The sequence below is a fragment of the Lagopus leucura genome, unplaced genomic scaffold (genome assembly GCF_019238085.1).
Source record: "Lagopus leucura isolate 7727_CA_CO unplaced genomic scaffold, USGS_WTPT01 Super-Scaffold_100014, whole genome shotgun sequence".
In the NCBI taxonomy this organism is placed as follows: Eukaryota; Metazoa; Chordata; class Aves; order Galliformes; family Phasianidae; genus Lagopus; species Lagopus leucura.
Genome location: NW_024962268.1, coordinates 7,847,352 through 7,864,290, shown reverse-complemented (window position 1 = coordinate 7,864,290; position 16,939 = coordinate 7,847,352). Strand labels below are relative to the sequence as shown.

The 16,939-nt window shown below is 39.1% G+C and overlaps 1 protein-coding gene across 3 annotated transcripts in view; it reads left to right on the top strand.

Annotated features, from left to right (window-relative positions):
• The window catches only part of ZSWIM6 (zinc finger SWIM-type containing 6), a 112,509-nt gene that overhangs the window by 66,392 nt on the left and 29,178 nt on the right, over positions 1-16,939 (top strand). For all 3 annotated transcript variants that reach the window (XM_042875425.1, XM_042875426.1, XM_042875427.1), the window contains exons 3-4: positions 2,902-3,050; positions 3,573-3,723. In XM_042875425.1, the coding sequence (XP_042731359.1) occupies positions 2,902-3,050; positions 3,573-3,723 (300 nt within the window). The remainder of the gene's footprint in view (positions 1-2,901; positions 3,051-3,572; positions 3,724-16,939) is intronic.

Sequence of the window (16,939 nt, the reverse complement as noted above, 5' to 3'; positions counted from 1 at the left end):
GGTTTGTTTAGCCTGGAGAAAGGAAAAGGAAAGAGGATCTGATAAATGTTTATAAGTATCTGAAGGGAGGTGGGAGGCAAGTGGATGAGGCCAGTCTCTTCTCAGTGCTGTGCAGCAATAGGATAAGGAGAAATTACTTGAAATCTGAATATTGGAAGTTTCATACTAACACACAGGAGAACTTCTTTATGGTAAGGGTGATGGAGCACTGCAGCAGGTTCCCCAGAGACTGAATATCTTCACGAAGATACTCAAGATCCAGCAGGATACGTGCATATGTGACCTACTGGAGGGTACCTGCTTTAGCAGGGAGTTGGACTCGATGATCTCCTGAGGTCCCTTCAAACCCTTCTGATTCTGTGATTCTGACTGGGTCTGGGCTCGCCCCAGTTGTGCACACTATCTCTGTGCCTTGTTAGCCTGGGCTCCTGATGATGGCTGCCAGTGGTTTGGAAGGGTCAGTGAACTACAGCCCTTGCTGGTACCAGTTAAACGTGTGCTGACATTTCATTATACAGCCTGACTTTAACAATCCTTATCATACTTATTGTAGCCTTGTCTTGAGGAAAGCAGAAAGTGACTGTAGTACTGAATTGAATACTGTCTTAAAGTTCAGGCTCCAGTGGGACAACGTCAGCTTTTATGGTAGTCTAACCCAGTGGCATAAAAAATAGTGCTGGTGTAAGTGTAATACAATGTAAGTAAGTCCCCAGTAAAAGTATATTTGGGATCCTGCTGGAAGAAAGGGCCTGGGTGGGAGCGCAGCCGTGGGCCTGGGCAGCAGGCACCCAGGTTGCTGGGGAGGAGCCCTGTTGTTAAAGCATCTGTGGTAGGCTGCAATGATATGTAACCTTGCAGCACATGCTGACTGATGAGCTTCTGATAAAGTGTAAACAGCTATGGAAAGAATTTTTTTTTTTCCCTAAGTAGGGAAGCTTAGCTGAGGAATCTTGAGCTATTTTTAATACAATTTAAAAGTAGGTATACCAAAACTGTTTAAAGACAAATCTCTGCTCAACTAAAGGATATGTATGTTTTGTATATCAGTGTTTTTATTTAATTCAATTTCACAGATCTTTTTCTCTGCATTTTAGAGCAATGAAATATTTAAGCTGTTTGCAAAGTGATACTACAGGCCTGGGTCTGTGCAACAGCCACACTGCTCATTCTCCTGTGACTTGATTTCACTTTTTATCTCAGTCTTTAGAACTGAAGACTTATCAGCAAGTGTTTCATGTTGCTGACTGAACTGAAAGCCCAATGAAACTAGAACAGTAAAATGTAGGCACTCACGGAAGTTCTTAATTTTTTGTTTTATTGTACTGTTTTGGGCTTGTTTTCTGTCGTCTGAGGTACTCTTATGTTTCCTGTGGAAGGCACGAGAGTTCTTTCACATCTTCAAAGATGCAATTTCTTATTAATCCAAGTACACATTTATAAGGACAGCGGTGCTGCATTCCTAGTTATGGGTTCTGAAGTTGGAGGCAATTTAGGAAGTTGCTGAGACAAAAGATTTTTCTAATACTCTCAGCAGCTAGAAGACAGCACATCCCTCTGACCTTTTAAATCTTTCTGTTGTGTTTTCATTGAATAAAGATCCTACCATTCACTACAACTGCTGGAAAGCTTCACCTGCGTGGCACAGCTGCAAATGTGAAATGATGGCTTAAATCAATAGAATCGATGTTTAATTCATGTTCATCTGAAGGGTTATAGGTGGCTGTATGTTTTGAGTTCTCAGGACTTTTTGAAAGTGAGCTTTTACAAATCTGGCTGTGTAATTTTCACTTCCTCCAACATTCTTCTTGTAGCATTGGTGACAGAGGTATCACGGAATGCAATTTAAAGGTGGTAGATTGCATAACGTGATTTAGTTTCTAACATCTTCTTAAAAGCCAGCAGGGGCAGAAATTCCACAGTAGTGACGAGCTCAACATGAAAATGTCTAGTTGAGTCTTGGGCAGCTTAAAATACTTTGTATCTGGTACAGTGATACACTACCTTGACAGTCTAGATAAGTACATTTCAAATTTCTCACTTTAAATACATTTTTAAAAATACCCAGTGGAAGTATGGGTTAATTCAGAAATATGTAGATTTCTCAATGATGCAAGAACTTGTTTTAGTTAAATCTTCAGCCTTCAGAAAAGGCCACCAGTGGAAAATCACTTATCTCAACTGTAAAATTTGTGTTAGAACAACCTTTGGCCAAAGTGCATCCTGATGTAAATTGCAGTTGTTACAGTTTGCACTAGTCTAATTCACTGAAATTCGCTCTATGGTGATAACACTGTGTGCAGTAAAATTCTCATTCAGAAGCATGAGCATTAAAGTATTTTTATGCTGGATGTGCCTTCAGTGCTTTAAGACTTTGGATTTATTTGGGGATTTTTTTTGTTCTTTGTTTAGCTTTGCAGAGTCATCACAGCTCGAGAGACACTGAGGTGATTACTTTCCTCATGTTCATCAGTAGCAGTGCTCACTAGTAGTCACTTAAACATGAGTAAGATTGCAGAAGATACAGGAATTGCATGTGTTTTAGGGAGAGTGGTCTTAACGGTGCAGTAGTAGAAATGCTACGCAAAGTGTAATTTTCTTTGTAAAAGCTTCTAGTATACCTACTGAGATGAGAGGAAAAACCTCATTTTTATTTTAATGTTTTATTATAAAATACTGCTTATATAAATAGCATTTGATAGGCTATCATTTCTTTCCCACTAAGTGCTTAAGACTATTGAGGAGATATTTCAAAATCTATTTTAAAGAATGCTTAGATTGAAGCCAGGATGTTCAAAACAGGAAAAAACACGAATCCATAAACCTTTGCAATACTTCTCTCCTTTGGACTCATGAACCTTTCATCTTTATCTACAACATAATTTCTTTTCTTGCTGTTTGCAGGTGCTCCTGACCCAACAGCAGGTGCTAGCATAGATGATGAAAACTGCTGGCATTTGGATGAGGAACAGGTCCAAGAACAAGTTAAACTCTTCCTCTCACAGGGTGGATACCATGGATCAGGGAAGCAGCTTAACTTGCTTTTTGCAAAGGTGTGTTGAATTAAAGTCTTAAAGTTTCCCTTCTTTCTCTCCTCTTATTCCTCTAGCCAGACTGTACTTGTTAGTGTCTTACTCCAAATTCTGTTCTTCTAAATATAAAGCCCTAAGAATGTGATGATAAGTTAATCATGAGCTGTTGAACAGCCATGGGCCACAGTCTCGTGTCTCAAAATCAAGTTAAGGATATGAAGTAACATTTCAACAATTTGTATCTTTGTTGTTCTCTTCTTTCCCTACCTTAAAATGTTGGAGAAACCTGTAGAAATGATAGTTTTGCATCATGTTGCATAATACACGTGTAGATTACTTGTGGAAGAAGCATTTGCAGAATTGCATGGAGTACTGAAATCAAGTAGTTAAAAATGGGAAAGAAGACTATTGTTTCCACTTAAGAATGTCACTTAGTATATATTAATTTTATTATTGAACAGCGGTGGAATGTTCAACAGTGAAATGCTGTCTGTACTGTGTGGAACTTTTTTTCAAGTTTGTATTAAAAGGCTCATTTCCTAGGTGCGAGAGATGCTTAAGATGAGAGATTCAAATGGAGCTCGCATGTTGACGTTGATAACGGAGCAGTTCATGGCTGACCCTCGTCTGGCACTTTGGAGACAACAAGGAACTACAATGACTGACAAGTATAGGCAGCTCTGGGATGAACTGGGTAAATACACAGACTTCAAAATCATCTGCTGTTCATATGTACAGTGAAACAATTATGTGTTCAGGGGTGGAGGGAAGCTGTGGTCCTAGGTAAAAGAAGTTAGTTTTATGCAGCTTTGCTTGTTCAGTTAGGGTTGGGTGAAGTTGAATTTCTGATCTACTGTATGAGACGGGAGGCACGGTATGAGATAATTATGATTGCAACACGTAGTAAGAAAATAACTTGAGAATCTAAAGAAATGAAGCAAGAAGTGAAAATACAACTGAGGGTAGGTATATAAACCAATAGTGATGAACTGGATAGGTTAAGGAAGAGATCACTTCAAAAGTAGAGAGAAAGAGAAGCCAAAAGGAGGAGATTTATTAAGAGTATGAGAAGACTACAACAAAGGAAGGAAGTCCGTTATGTAGTTGGGAAGGAGGTCACGTAATTGAGGGCAGAAACAGTTAACACTGCTCTACAGAAAAGGTCGGTTGTGACCAGATATGTGACCTGTACAGCAAAGAGAGGAATGCAGGCTGATATGGATAATGAATACTTAAACTAGTAAAATCTGAAGGCACTTAAAAGGCACTCAAAATGGTTACAGGAACTTGCTGATGCAATTTTGAAGTCTTTGTAACAGCTTGAGAAGTTCTCAAAGTATAAGAATTTGTGGTAGGGAAGGAAAACTAGAAACAGTTTGAAGGTAGATGTCACCAAGATTGTAAAGGAAGGTAAGCAAGTGGGAAAGAAAAATACTTAGTAACTACCAGCGTTGTATTTTGGACATAAGGAGGAACTTTTTCTCTCAGAGGGTGGTCAGGCACTGGAATGGCTGCCCAGAGAGGTGGTGGAGTCATCATTCCTGGCAGTGTTCAAGAGGAGTCTGAACAACGTGCTGCGTGATATGGTTTAGTGCCAGTGGTGGCAGTGGTGATGAGGAGACGGTTGGACTAGATGATCTTGTAGGTCGTTTCCAACCTTGTGATTCTGTGATTCATTGAGTGTAAGGTAATGGAACAAACTATTATCAAGTGGGTATTATAGACATGTAAAATATAACAGTGATAAATGACCTGGATTTTTTTAAATGATAGTAAATCTGATTTGTTTATCTAAAAGATAATTCACTGAGCATGTGAAAAGATTAACATGATATATCTTAGCTACAGTAAGGTTTTGTTGCTCTCTTGGAGACTTTCTGAAAGCAAGTTGAAGATGCATAGGCAAGATGAAATTGCTTTGTGGTTTACGGAAATTTTAGTAGTTACCTGTGCTTTCACTGAATCTGTGAAGAACTTCAAGTTGACTTGGAGGAGCCTGTCTTGAGATGCATTCTGACCAATATAGCTATTTCTGACTTACATCGTATGAAAGATGCATATATATAAAAACTTACAAACAATGCCTCATGAGACTATATGTAAACACTGTGGAGAACGGAGACAGAACTCATAATGGTTTACGTATGTTTAGGGGATGCAAAACCAAGCTAAATGAAATAAGATGAAGTAGAAGTAAATCAAAATAAGAATAATTCCTTCTTTTAGAAGGGAAAAGTCAATGTAACTTTTCCTTCTTGTAAAGGTTAAAAATGACCATGATTGATTTCGTGTTGTCTAGTGGGTCTGGGACTAGATAAAATATTAGTGTAAGTAATGTTCACTCTAAATGAAGCATTAGGCTAATAAAGACTGGCTTGTCTAGCTGAGGTTATAGATTTCTGTAGTGAAAAATCTTATTTATCGTAGCAGGTAAAATTTTACTAGAGTGAGTGTTGATATAACACTTATCCAGTTTGGAGACCTGTGACTAGTGGTGTTCCCCAGGGGTCAGTGCTGGGTCCAATCTTGTTCAGTGTCTTCATTGACAACCTTGATGAGGGGATAGTAACCACCTAGAGCAAGTGTGATAGAAAACTGGGAGGAGTGGCTGACACACACAGAGGCTGTGCTGCCATTCAGCAAGACCCAGACAGACTGGAGAGCTGGACAGCAAGAAACCAGATGAGATTCAACAAAAACGAATGTCAAGAGAGTCTTGCACATGGGAAGGAATAACCAGAAGTATCAGTACAGTCTGGGACAAGACCTGCTGGAGAGGAGCTCTGTGGAGAAGGATGTGGGGGTCTTGGTGGATGACAGGTTGGCAGGAGCCAGCAGTATGTCCTGGTGGCTGAGAAGGCCAGTAGGATCCTGGTGTGCTTTAGAAGGAGCATGGCCAGCAGGTCAAGGGAGATGATCCTTTCCCTCTACTCTGCCCTAGTCAGGTCTCCCCTGGAGAGAGTATCCAGTTCTGGGCTCCCCAGTACAAAAAAGACAGGGATCTGCTGGAAAGATTCTAGCAGAGAGCCATGAAGATGATAAAGAGCCTAGAGCATCCCCTATGAGGAAAGGCTTGATGACCTGGGTCTGTTCAGCCTTGAGAAAAGAAGACTGGGAAGGGATCTTATTAATGTCTATAAACATCTTAAGTGTGGGAGTCAAAGGGACCTCTTTCCAGTGGTTGTGGGGACAGGACAAAGGGAAACAGCCATAAACTGGAGTGTAGGAATTTCTGCTCCAATATGTGAAGGATCTTCTTCACAGTGAGGTGACGGAGCACTGGAACAGGCTGCCCAGGGGAATTGTGGAATCTCCTTCTCTGGAGATACTCAAGACCCACCTACACACCTACCTGTGCAACCTGCTGTAGGGAGCCTGCATTGCAGGGGGTTGAACTAAATGATCTCTAGAAGTCCCTTCCAACCCCTACAATTCTATGACTGTGATAGCTACCTTGCCTTAAGTGTAACAGCCATTGTAGCATGGCATTTTTATGAAGCTTTGGGAATAGTGCTTTTTGCCAACATGTGTTTAACTGGACATAAATGTCACAAAAATCATATCCCATCATGCTGAGGACTGGAGATTCTCATGCTTCATTGCATATGTGAATTGAGCTGGTAGGTGGTGGAAAGACAGAATTGAGCTCTCCATCTGTTGCCTGTAGCATTCTTAACACATACTGCCAGTAAAAGGTTTTGTTAAATTTTCTTAGCAGCTCCTTGTTAATTCAGTGTCATATTGTGATCATCTTCTTGATAAAACCTATCTGAAGGTGGAGGAAGTGGATCTCTCGCAGCATCAAATAATATTTTAAATTAACGTAATTGATTAGTTTACCTCTATTTGATCAGAATTACAGTTGCCACTCGCAGAAAACCACCGTGCAACCTTCAGCTTCATCACTACTTCAGCTGCTATATTTGTTATCTGAGGTAGGCTCTGCTGTTTCAGTCCTCCGCTGCTCTGTCTCCTCTGATGGTATCAAAGTATTTTGATCCTGAGAGAGATTTTCTGTAACCAATATTTCATCCACATCAGGTGCATAGTTGGCTAAGGCAGAACACAACTTGGTTCTTTTACTTCCAGCTTGTTTTCACATTGATGAATTTTCCAGATCATCCCCACTCTGGCAGAGTCCCTTCCACTGGTAGTGCTGACCAGGTTCCATGGAAGTTGCTCTTAACTGTATGAATCTCTCCAACTGGACTCCTGTCTTGTGTGAAAAGTACAAGCTGCTCGCATGTTTTTTGTTAAGATCTCACCTTGAGTTTCATTATAGTTAGACATGTCCTCTATTCCAGATGAAGCATGCGTCACTTAAAAAATAAATAAATAAATATATGTGAAAGAAGCTTTAAGACAAGCTGGAATCATAGTAGCAAACTACAGAAGAAGCAGCAGGATGTCTGTGGAGACTGATAGTTCTGGTAGTAGCATGGAGAACTTGGCTATCAATGTATTTTAAAATGTTTGTTTCCTGTCTTGTTCTCATCTTCTTGGCTGTCAGGGAACTAAAATAACAAAATAGAAAGGGTGGGATAGGCCTTTGAATACTTCACTTACTGTATTATCTGTTCACAGTACTCTGAGAGCGTTAAACATGTATGGCTTATATTAAAAAAAAGTTATTTATGAACTCACTTATTTTGCAGGTGAGTAGCAATTTAGGATGGTATTTATGGAAGACTTTAGGATATGTGAAGTATGTAAATATAGACTCTGCTTAATAAAGGCTTGCTTGCATGCCCTGGGATGCCATCTGCCATCCACTAGGCTTATGGCCACTTTGTCAGTTCCATCTTGGCATAGGCTTTTAAGCGTACTTAAATAACTTCAGCTTTACTCCTTTACTGTGTCACTTGAGCCTTTCATTAGAACTTAACTGATGCTTCCTGCTTGCCACTGAGCATTGGCAAGGGTACTGGAAGGGCACACAAGTCCCTGATCAGTTTCTACTGGAGTTTATGGTAAATTGCACTGACTTCATTAGAAGTCAGATTGGGCTTGAGTGTTCAGAGGTGCTGATTTAAATAAGTTGATTAAAAGTAAATACTTTGCCTCTAAGTGGGAGCTTGGCAATTTTCTAATACAATTCAGTAAGCAATCATTCAAAAGACTCCAGATAACTAACTAGTTGTTTGTAGGGCTTTTTTTGTTGTTTTTCTTAAAGCCTTCAGATCAAGAGGAAGAATGCAACAATTATACTCAGCTGATTTCCCGTTGTATGTCAAAGAAAGGGTTAAGCTAAGTACTACTTAGGGTGGTATTGGCAAGGTCAAGATTACAGGCTGAGGTTATAAGCCTTCCTCGTATACTTTTCATGCTAGAACGTAAATATGACTTCAGTGATGCACTGCTGAACACTTCCAACTTGCCACAGTAATGTGAATACGCTTTCCAGATTTTAAAGCTGAGCTGGATTTCTTCATGTTGTTGCTGTTTAAATGGTGTTTTGTTTCAGTAAGTAAATTCCACATGCTGATCTTTAGGCATTTAACTCTCAGTGACCATGGTGGAAGACTTCAGTATATCAGAATGATTAATTGTCTGAAGCCCTTGTATTGCCTTTTTAATTAAATTGTGTTGATAAAATAGAGGAATGTGGAAGTGCACAGTGAGTATCTGCTGATGCCCTTTGAACTGAGATCTCTCATTTCAAGGGAAGGTCAGGTATTCTTTGTACTCTAGAGGAAGAGTTGCATAACGAAGGAAAAAGCTGGTGCTTGAAATCTTACTATAGCAGTAATTCTATAATATTTATCCATCAAAATTAACTAAAAGTTGCTCGTGGTCTACAAAGGGGGGAATATTACCTCAATAAAAGGGGAGAATTTGACTTTGTGCCCCAGTGCAGGGATTGTGAGGGCTGCAAAGCTCTGCTTTGGAATTAATGTTGAGCGCTGCTAGATGCCAGACGCAGAGAAGAGGCTGAGTTTTGTCGGCAAGTGGGATCTGCAAGTTAATTGGTGTTTTCTGTTGGCTTCTGGCTGTGAAATGAAATTGGAAGCCCTTTAGCCACATGGATAATACAGGACCTGAATACAAATGTCACATGTCACCATCAGGGCCCACTGTGAAACAATAGTGTTCCCACTCGAACACTGCACCATTACAGATCATTTAAAGATGGGGATTGCATTTAAACTGAAAGACCCATTTGCCTTTTACTGCAATTTAAATGTCCTCTTAGCAAAAGCTAAGTGACAAATTAAATGAAAAAAGTGCCCACATCTTTAAAGCTGTAATGCAAAACAACCTTTTATTGCTTCTCATGTGCCATGAATGAATCATTATACTTGACAACCCTAAACCAAGCCATAATTGGAGCAGCTACTGTTATCAAAGTGGAGCTTGCTTGTGACAGCTTAATAAAGCTGAAACTGTTAAAATTAAATCCCAGATGCTTAATCTGATGAAAGCAGTCAAGTAGAAAAATCTAAGACAAGTGTCTACTACTTGGTGGAGTGATGGAGCCCAACAGCTTGTCAACATGTAGATTACAGGATCAGATTTTTTTTGTGTACTACCATTTTCATTGTCTTTATATCCTGTTGCCTGCCTTTCCTGTGAAGAAACTTCACATAATTTGCATGTTTTGAAACAAACATTTCCAGCAGATTACCTCCATTTTGATATTTAAGAGCAGTTTAAGGAGGAGGGAAGTTGTTCAAAGACAATCTTTGTATGGAACAGAAAGATGGTGGCTTTTTCATAGGGAAGCTCCAGAGAGCTCTTGCAATGCAGGGCTGCGAATAATGGTCAGATTTGTTCTGGGTTTTTGTCCTGCTTATTTTGATCTTGTTTGGTTCTTTTATTTGGCGAAATTGAGGAGAACTAAAATGGCATTCCGTCTATCCAACTGGGCGCTCTCTACTCTAACGCTTCAGAACTTGTTAGTTCTGAAGTTTCAGGGTATGAACTTCTCGCAGTATTGCCATGAGCTTCATTTGTGGCATCAAGCTTTCCTTGGTGACCATTTCACTTCTCTTTCTGCTAGGCATGCAGAGTGGATTGTTCCTGTAAAGATATTTCCTGAAATGAAAAGCATGTATTTGCCCTAGCAGGTTTAGTATTCTTCATTATACCAAATTTCTCCTAAAGCACTTAAAGCTAATGTGGGCTACCTCTTAAGTGCTGTGACATCCTGGTGATCTGGTTTGAGTTCGTTTGCTGATATTTTGACAGTTTTCTGGATTAGTGACACATTTTCACACTAAACTTTAGAACTAAAATATCATTTTACAAGGTCACATCACACAAAAATACTGCAATGTACTTCCTGAAGGATGATGCATAACATTTTATTAGTTCACTTTGCTCTACATTTAAAACATAATTCTAGATGTTGAATATAGGTAAAAAATCACTATAGATTAATTAAGAAAGATTTAATTACCATTTTCCCTCAAGCAAGCTAGTGATTGAGTTAAATAAGGCTTTTTGATTTGAAAACCACTCTAAATTTTTCTGATACAAGCTTACATTAATCTCTAAAAATAGCAAGTTAAATTCTTTCAACCCTAAATGGAGCTATTCTCAATCCATATTTCTGTCTCAGGTATTCCTTCCCTTTCCAATTAGAGAGACAGACAAACTTGTGCAAATGAGACACGACACCTGTCGTAAACAAATTATTTCTGCTTAGCACTTAAAGGGAGAGGGGAGAAAGTCACAAAAGCAGTTGGAATCGTTGCTGGTATGCCACTAGAGAAATTCCTTCTTGATGCTAGATCTGGTGGCTACTTCAGAGCTGTCATAAAAGGAATCACTGAAGTCACAAATTCATTGCAGTGTTTCTGCTCTAACACCATTTTTTATTAAACTTCGTACTTCATGCATTCCTGGTGTAGTATCAACTCTGCAGCAGAAATACGGACTTTTTCTTACAATTTCTGGTATTTCCAAAGTGATATGGCAAGAATGTAGTTTTCAAGTTTTAGTGTCAGATGTATGTCAATATTTACATGATTCCTGCTCCTTTGGAAAATAACTTCAAAATTTCCTAGTTCAGGTAGAGCAATTTCATGAATCACATTTTTGGCCTTGAAGTGAAAGCTGTTGGAACGCCTGTGTTTCAGAGGTGCTGAGATGCATCGTGCTTTGCTCAATTGCGAGGCTCAGGTGGAGTGATGTCATAGATATTTGTGTCTGTGTCCGTACGGCATCCAATAGGCTGTCCTTGCTTAACTGATAATCCTTTGATCCCTGTTGATTTTTTTAGTCTCAGCTGCCATGGTGCAATGGCTGTATAGTTAGAAAATGTGCATGAACTGAAGGCACACATAAGGTTGTGTTGCTCTTTCACAGAATACGCTGTTAATATATGTCACTGCATTGAAATGATTTATGCTATTGGAGGCACTAAATTAACAGCATTTCTGAGTTATCAACACAAGATGCTTCTGCTGCTCTGTGGCCTGCGTTATGGATGACAACTTAAAGAAATTGCTGTCACAGCCCTAGAGTGTCTCAATTGTTGCTGTCACCTTCATTTCCATGGTGAAGGAAGCCAGGCCACCTTTCTGCAGAGATGTGTTCTGTCCACCTCCTCTGAGGTGATTTCCTTCCTCCTTCAGTAGCAATAGTAGAATATTGGCTCCTGTCATAATGATATTAAAAATGAGGGTGTATGTGGCTGTAGTGTCCACGAGGGTGTAGTATGACAGCAGGTGTGAGCTGTTTTCAAAGAAGGTATTTTTTCCTGTGTTAAAGCTGCATTTACCAATTTGACGAAGAATGCTAAAAGTCATTCAAGTGTGCAAGCATGGCTTTAAGGTTTTATTTTTAATGCACATAAATTGTGGGTTTCCTTGTGGTTGAGTTGGATGGAAAGCACTTTCTTGCAATAGAAGCCAAATTTCTTCAAGTACCCACTTTAAAGCAGTTTTTAAAGTTTTTATTCCTAAGCTGTTGAACTGATTTACTCAAAATATTCATTAAAAAGGAAAGAAAAAAAGTTGGAGCTGGTACACACTGCTGCCCTAAATATGAAATCGTGACTTTCAAAATAAACATCAGAGTTGTACTATGGTCTTAAACATGCATAAACATTTTTTTTCCGCCTTTTCTCTTTATTTTTCATACCTCTGTAGTATTAAGCAGTCAAATAATTTTCTGCTACAACTTCTAGTAAATATGAGAGATAAGGGGAAGTGGTAGATCTGTGGATTGAAGGAGCCTTCACTAACTTCTTGGAGCTTTCCTGCAGTCCAGCAGTCTAACCATGTGTTATTTTCCAGTTTTCTTTTGAATGAATAATGGGAAGATACCTGGAAAACTGGAAGATCATTTGAAGTGAGAGATAAAGCAATCTTAGTTATTATCTTGTGTCTGTCAAAACACAACAAAGGATATAAAGAGACCTAAACAGACTAGAAACTGGATAGTGAAGACACTTAACAAATAAAGGTAGCTGGAAATTTTAAGTGAAGCTGGACAAATTTTAAAAAAGATAATGTTAGAATTTGAGTGAGGGTACCTTGCAGTGGAGCAGCTCACCAGTAACTATGATGGATTCTTGTACTGGAAAATTTTTAAAATTGAAGTATGTTCCTTTGTAAAAGCTATTGCTTTTGATATGGAAGCTGAAAATAACCCAGAAATCTTAGACTGTGAAAGAATTCAGACTAGGTTGTCAGAATGTATTCTTCTCGCCATTTATAGTTGGCTATTCAGGTTCTGTAAGCACAGTAATGGTAATCATTTATTTTTTGACCTTTCCCACTATGTGATAGACTGTCTGTGGTTTTTTTTTTGAGGGATGAAAGGCATTTCCCTCCTTTTATGGGTATCTTGTTCCTCTCAAACTTCACAGTTTTGTATGAGAGAAATTCATCCATCAATTTAAATGAAGGTGGGGTAATGCTTTAATAGTTAGTAGACACATCAATTTTTTTTTCTGAAAATTGTCAGTATCTGAAAATAAGATGACTGCTGAGAATGAATTACTAGTTAAATATCTGGTAAAATAGCTAGTTGCTGCTTTGGATGGAGTGCTTTTGTTCACCAGCTGATAGTAAATGTTGGTAATGATTAAAAAAAATGCAAAGAACCTTTTCAAGATGTTCATGAAATAGTATATTTCTGCTATTTGTGCTACTTGTGCTAATGTTAGCAATACTTTCACCATAAAATGATTGTGAGCCAGTGAATGAACTGTTTTGTCAATATTAGAGAAGTTGATCAATGTGGGGTACTTTAAGTGCCTAGAGGGGCACACAATTGACATATGACAGATACCTAAATGCTTTCTTAAGCATATTGTAATGTGAAGCAAATTTCAGTTCTTCTGTGTAACCATTTGGACAAACGGATGGATGTCTGTTACAGCAGTTTGAAACAACAACAAAAAAAAGCATAGTCAACAACAAAGTGCTCAAGTGAGATGACAGATACTTAATGCTGGTTCCTGTTTCCATTGTGTGGAAGTTGAAGCATAGGAAGACTGCAGTGGTTATTAGTTGACAAACATAGATCAGAGCATGTAATTGATGATAGTTTAGAATAAAATTTCATAATGCAAATGTCCATTTTAGCCAAATATATGTGTGATTTTAACCTTTGGAGCAGCAGTATGCAGTAAAAGGGAAAGGAAAACTTAAGGAACTAGTTTTATTTTATTTTATTTTTGTCCTACACTCCCTCTAACGCAGAATTGGAGTTTAGTGTGCAGGGTAGTGCAGTGATTCTCTGTTGTCATCCGTGCTGCAGGTAATCTATTGCGTTAATCAGCCAGCTTGTGTGAAATGCATGGGAAGTGATTATACTATCATACACAATACAGTCAACGTGAAGCACATGTCAAGACCAATACATCAAAGTTTAATTCAGTAATAGAATGAATTAGAGCAAAATGAAACATTCTGTTCTCCAAGAAATACAGCACCCACAGCAAGCCTTTTTTTTCCTGAAGGCTGAGTAGGGAGATCACAGTGCATTAAGGGATTGTTTTTATGAATAAAATTGCAACTTGGATCCAGCTGAACACTGCTAGTACTTTTTCTTGGGATTCTTATCGGGGACAGCACAGCTCTGAAGTGCTTTGCCTATCTTCACTCTTTCATAAGAGCAACTGTTTAATTGGAGTGTTATCTAGTGAGACTCCTGATTATGCTCTGTTCTAAGGGAGATCTCTTCATGACTGGAGGAGGGAGGCGGCTTTACCAGTCATTCTGAAGGCACTTGTCTATCTTGTTGAGAAGCAGTAGATAGCATTTGCCACCTTCTTTGACGTTTCCAAGTGGCTGTCCCACTGAAAGTGTGTATGTGTTTAAAAACCTGATGTAAACCACTTTTAAATCTTTTGCTAATACTTGCCTTATAAAGGGGTCATAGGTTCCGTCTCCTATTACTGTTTCTATTCTGGCACTGCCAGTGCTGGAAGATGATGTTTTTGTAACTGAACTGATGAGATTCAAGTAGGGCAAGTGTACAGCAAGTCCTGAAACTGAGCTGTAGGTTGCACAATGGGATTGATCTTGATTACCTTGCTCCATTTCCTTTGAAATAATAAAATGCTACTAACTTGGAAAGGTGGGGGTTTTTAGTTTTAGAGAAACAGATATACAGCAATAGAGAAAGCAAGGAAATTTTGAATTAGATTTGCATCTATTTTCTCTATTTTTCTATTTGCAAATGGATGTATTTCTGTATATTTTCAATTCAAAAATATGTGTATTGATCTTAATGATATTAAGATTATACATTAAGATTAGTTAAACTACAGCTCTGACAAGACAGAGTAATATTTCTAGGAAAAACAGATTTCCTGGGAGTCAGTCACACAAAATTGTCTGCTGGATCTTCGCTCATGTTCAGTGCCCTTGCCCATCCTAAAACTGTTTTCACCACCACTCTCTGATTTACTGGCGTAAGAGTAAAATATACTGGGATTTCTGAAAACTGAGCAGTGCTCTGTCTCTAAGGATACTGTGTATATATTCCTTAAGCTTCCCTTAACTTTATGAATACATTCTTTATGCAGGATGTGTAATTATCCATCACCTATTTTTAGATGTTTTAACTTAGCACTTCTTAGAATTTTTCAATTTGCACGTTCAAATCCTGCTCAGTGTAAAGAAGTGCTGTCCTTTCTCCCTCATGAATTCAGAGGTTTGGGTGTTTAATGAGTGATACCCAAAGTACCAATGTTTGCATACACAAAAAAGAAGGCATATGTTGTGTAAAAAAACAATAATATAACCTATGTTTTTGTGATATGAGGCACACTAAAGATGAATTACAACTGTGTGTTTCCAAAAAGAGGTCTGATTGAACTAATGGTTTGTTTAGCAAAGCTATCTGTTTTCAGGTCAAGAGGATTATTGTTGAACCAAAATAGACAATTCCTTCCTGCAGTGTGACAGTTCTATGATTCATTGCCTTGTGAAATTAATACCAAATTGTACTCACAGCATGGCTTACCTTCCCGTTACCTACTGGAGAAAAATAAATTCTACATCATGATTTATGATTGTTTGGTACTGTACTACGAAGAGTTTCCTGTTGGAAAGACATCCTCCATAGTCTAGGGATCTGAACCTGAGCTGCTTTAGGTTTGGTCTTGAGATCTTGTATGAAAAAATAGGTGGTGCCTGGGGAAAGGTAGGTGGGAGAGAGTGCTGTGGTACAGAGGAAGACAGAATGTGTAAACACAAACATATTTCTTGCTGTGTTTTTCATTTAATGAGACATTTGTACATACTGAAGGTGGCATTGGTGACATCTAGTCAAACAGGTAAACTTGAGAGTGCCAGGAATGCATCTTCTAGAAATTGACTGTTTCCTAGTGTAGGATTCATTAGGCAGAAAAGCAAATTTCTTGTTTGAGGCCAGTGTAAGTCTATGGGTCAATGACCAGCTTCGGGTGGGGGGCTCCCATTGAGCAGCAGCAGAGCGAAATGGAAAAAATGTCCTCCAGGGTTCTTCCAGTTGGTGTGTGGTAAAATCTGGGCAGGAACAAATGTTTTCTTGATTTCTTAGTGCTAGAAAGCAGGACAAGGACCAGTGAATGGAAGAAGCCTGTATGGAGCAGATGTCAGTAAAGTGGCAATGTGCTCAGGGAGAAGGATGAAGAAGAAATGAGAGTACAGACAAGTGCATACACACACTAGGGGAAGAAAAAAAAAGAAGGAAAACAACCAAAAAACCCAGAACCCCAATAGGTTGGAGACCATAGGGTCACTGGCATTGTGCTTCTGTCTCCCAGATGGTGGCCTTTGTAGCACTACAGGAGTTGAGCCTCAGGCTCTTTCTGTTCCTTTCTCTTCGGGAGGAGAGTTTGTCACATGCTCCCTGTGGTACCAGAATGGAGCAGCATGCAGGGCTGTGCCAGGTTCTTAACCAGCCCGGATGCACACACAGCTCACACTCATGTCAGTGGGAGCATGAAGTTGGGCGCTGTTGAAAGCTGGAGTGGGCTGTGTGCGGTTTATTAGAAATGCACTTTTACTTGTGCTTCATTTGCATAAAAAAAAGCCTGGGTTTCTGAGATGGGCTGCTGACAGTGTAGTTATGCTCAAAATAATTACCCTCTTAAAATGAAATAAGTTTTTAGAGGCTTTTGGTATTTTTGATTCTCTCTTCCCTTTCCTGTCCATGTAGCGGAGCTTCTGCAGAAAGCATGTTATTCCTTCACCCCGACTAGTGCTTGAGATACAGAGAAGTAAGAGGCTACTCATTTTGTAGGGGTGTTGTATAATCTGTAGTGTGTGTTCTGCCTGACCGAATGGCTGAAATGCTTCCCAAATTCAGTTACGATACTCCACTTTTCTTTTGCTTTAGTCTGAAAACACTGGGAGTCTGGCTGAAAAATATTAAATGTGTGTGGGTTTGGGTTTTTTATTTGTTTGGTTTTATGAAGATGCTGAGAGATTCGGTGTCCTCTCTGTGCCCTCAAGTAGTGCTTC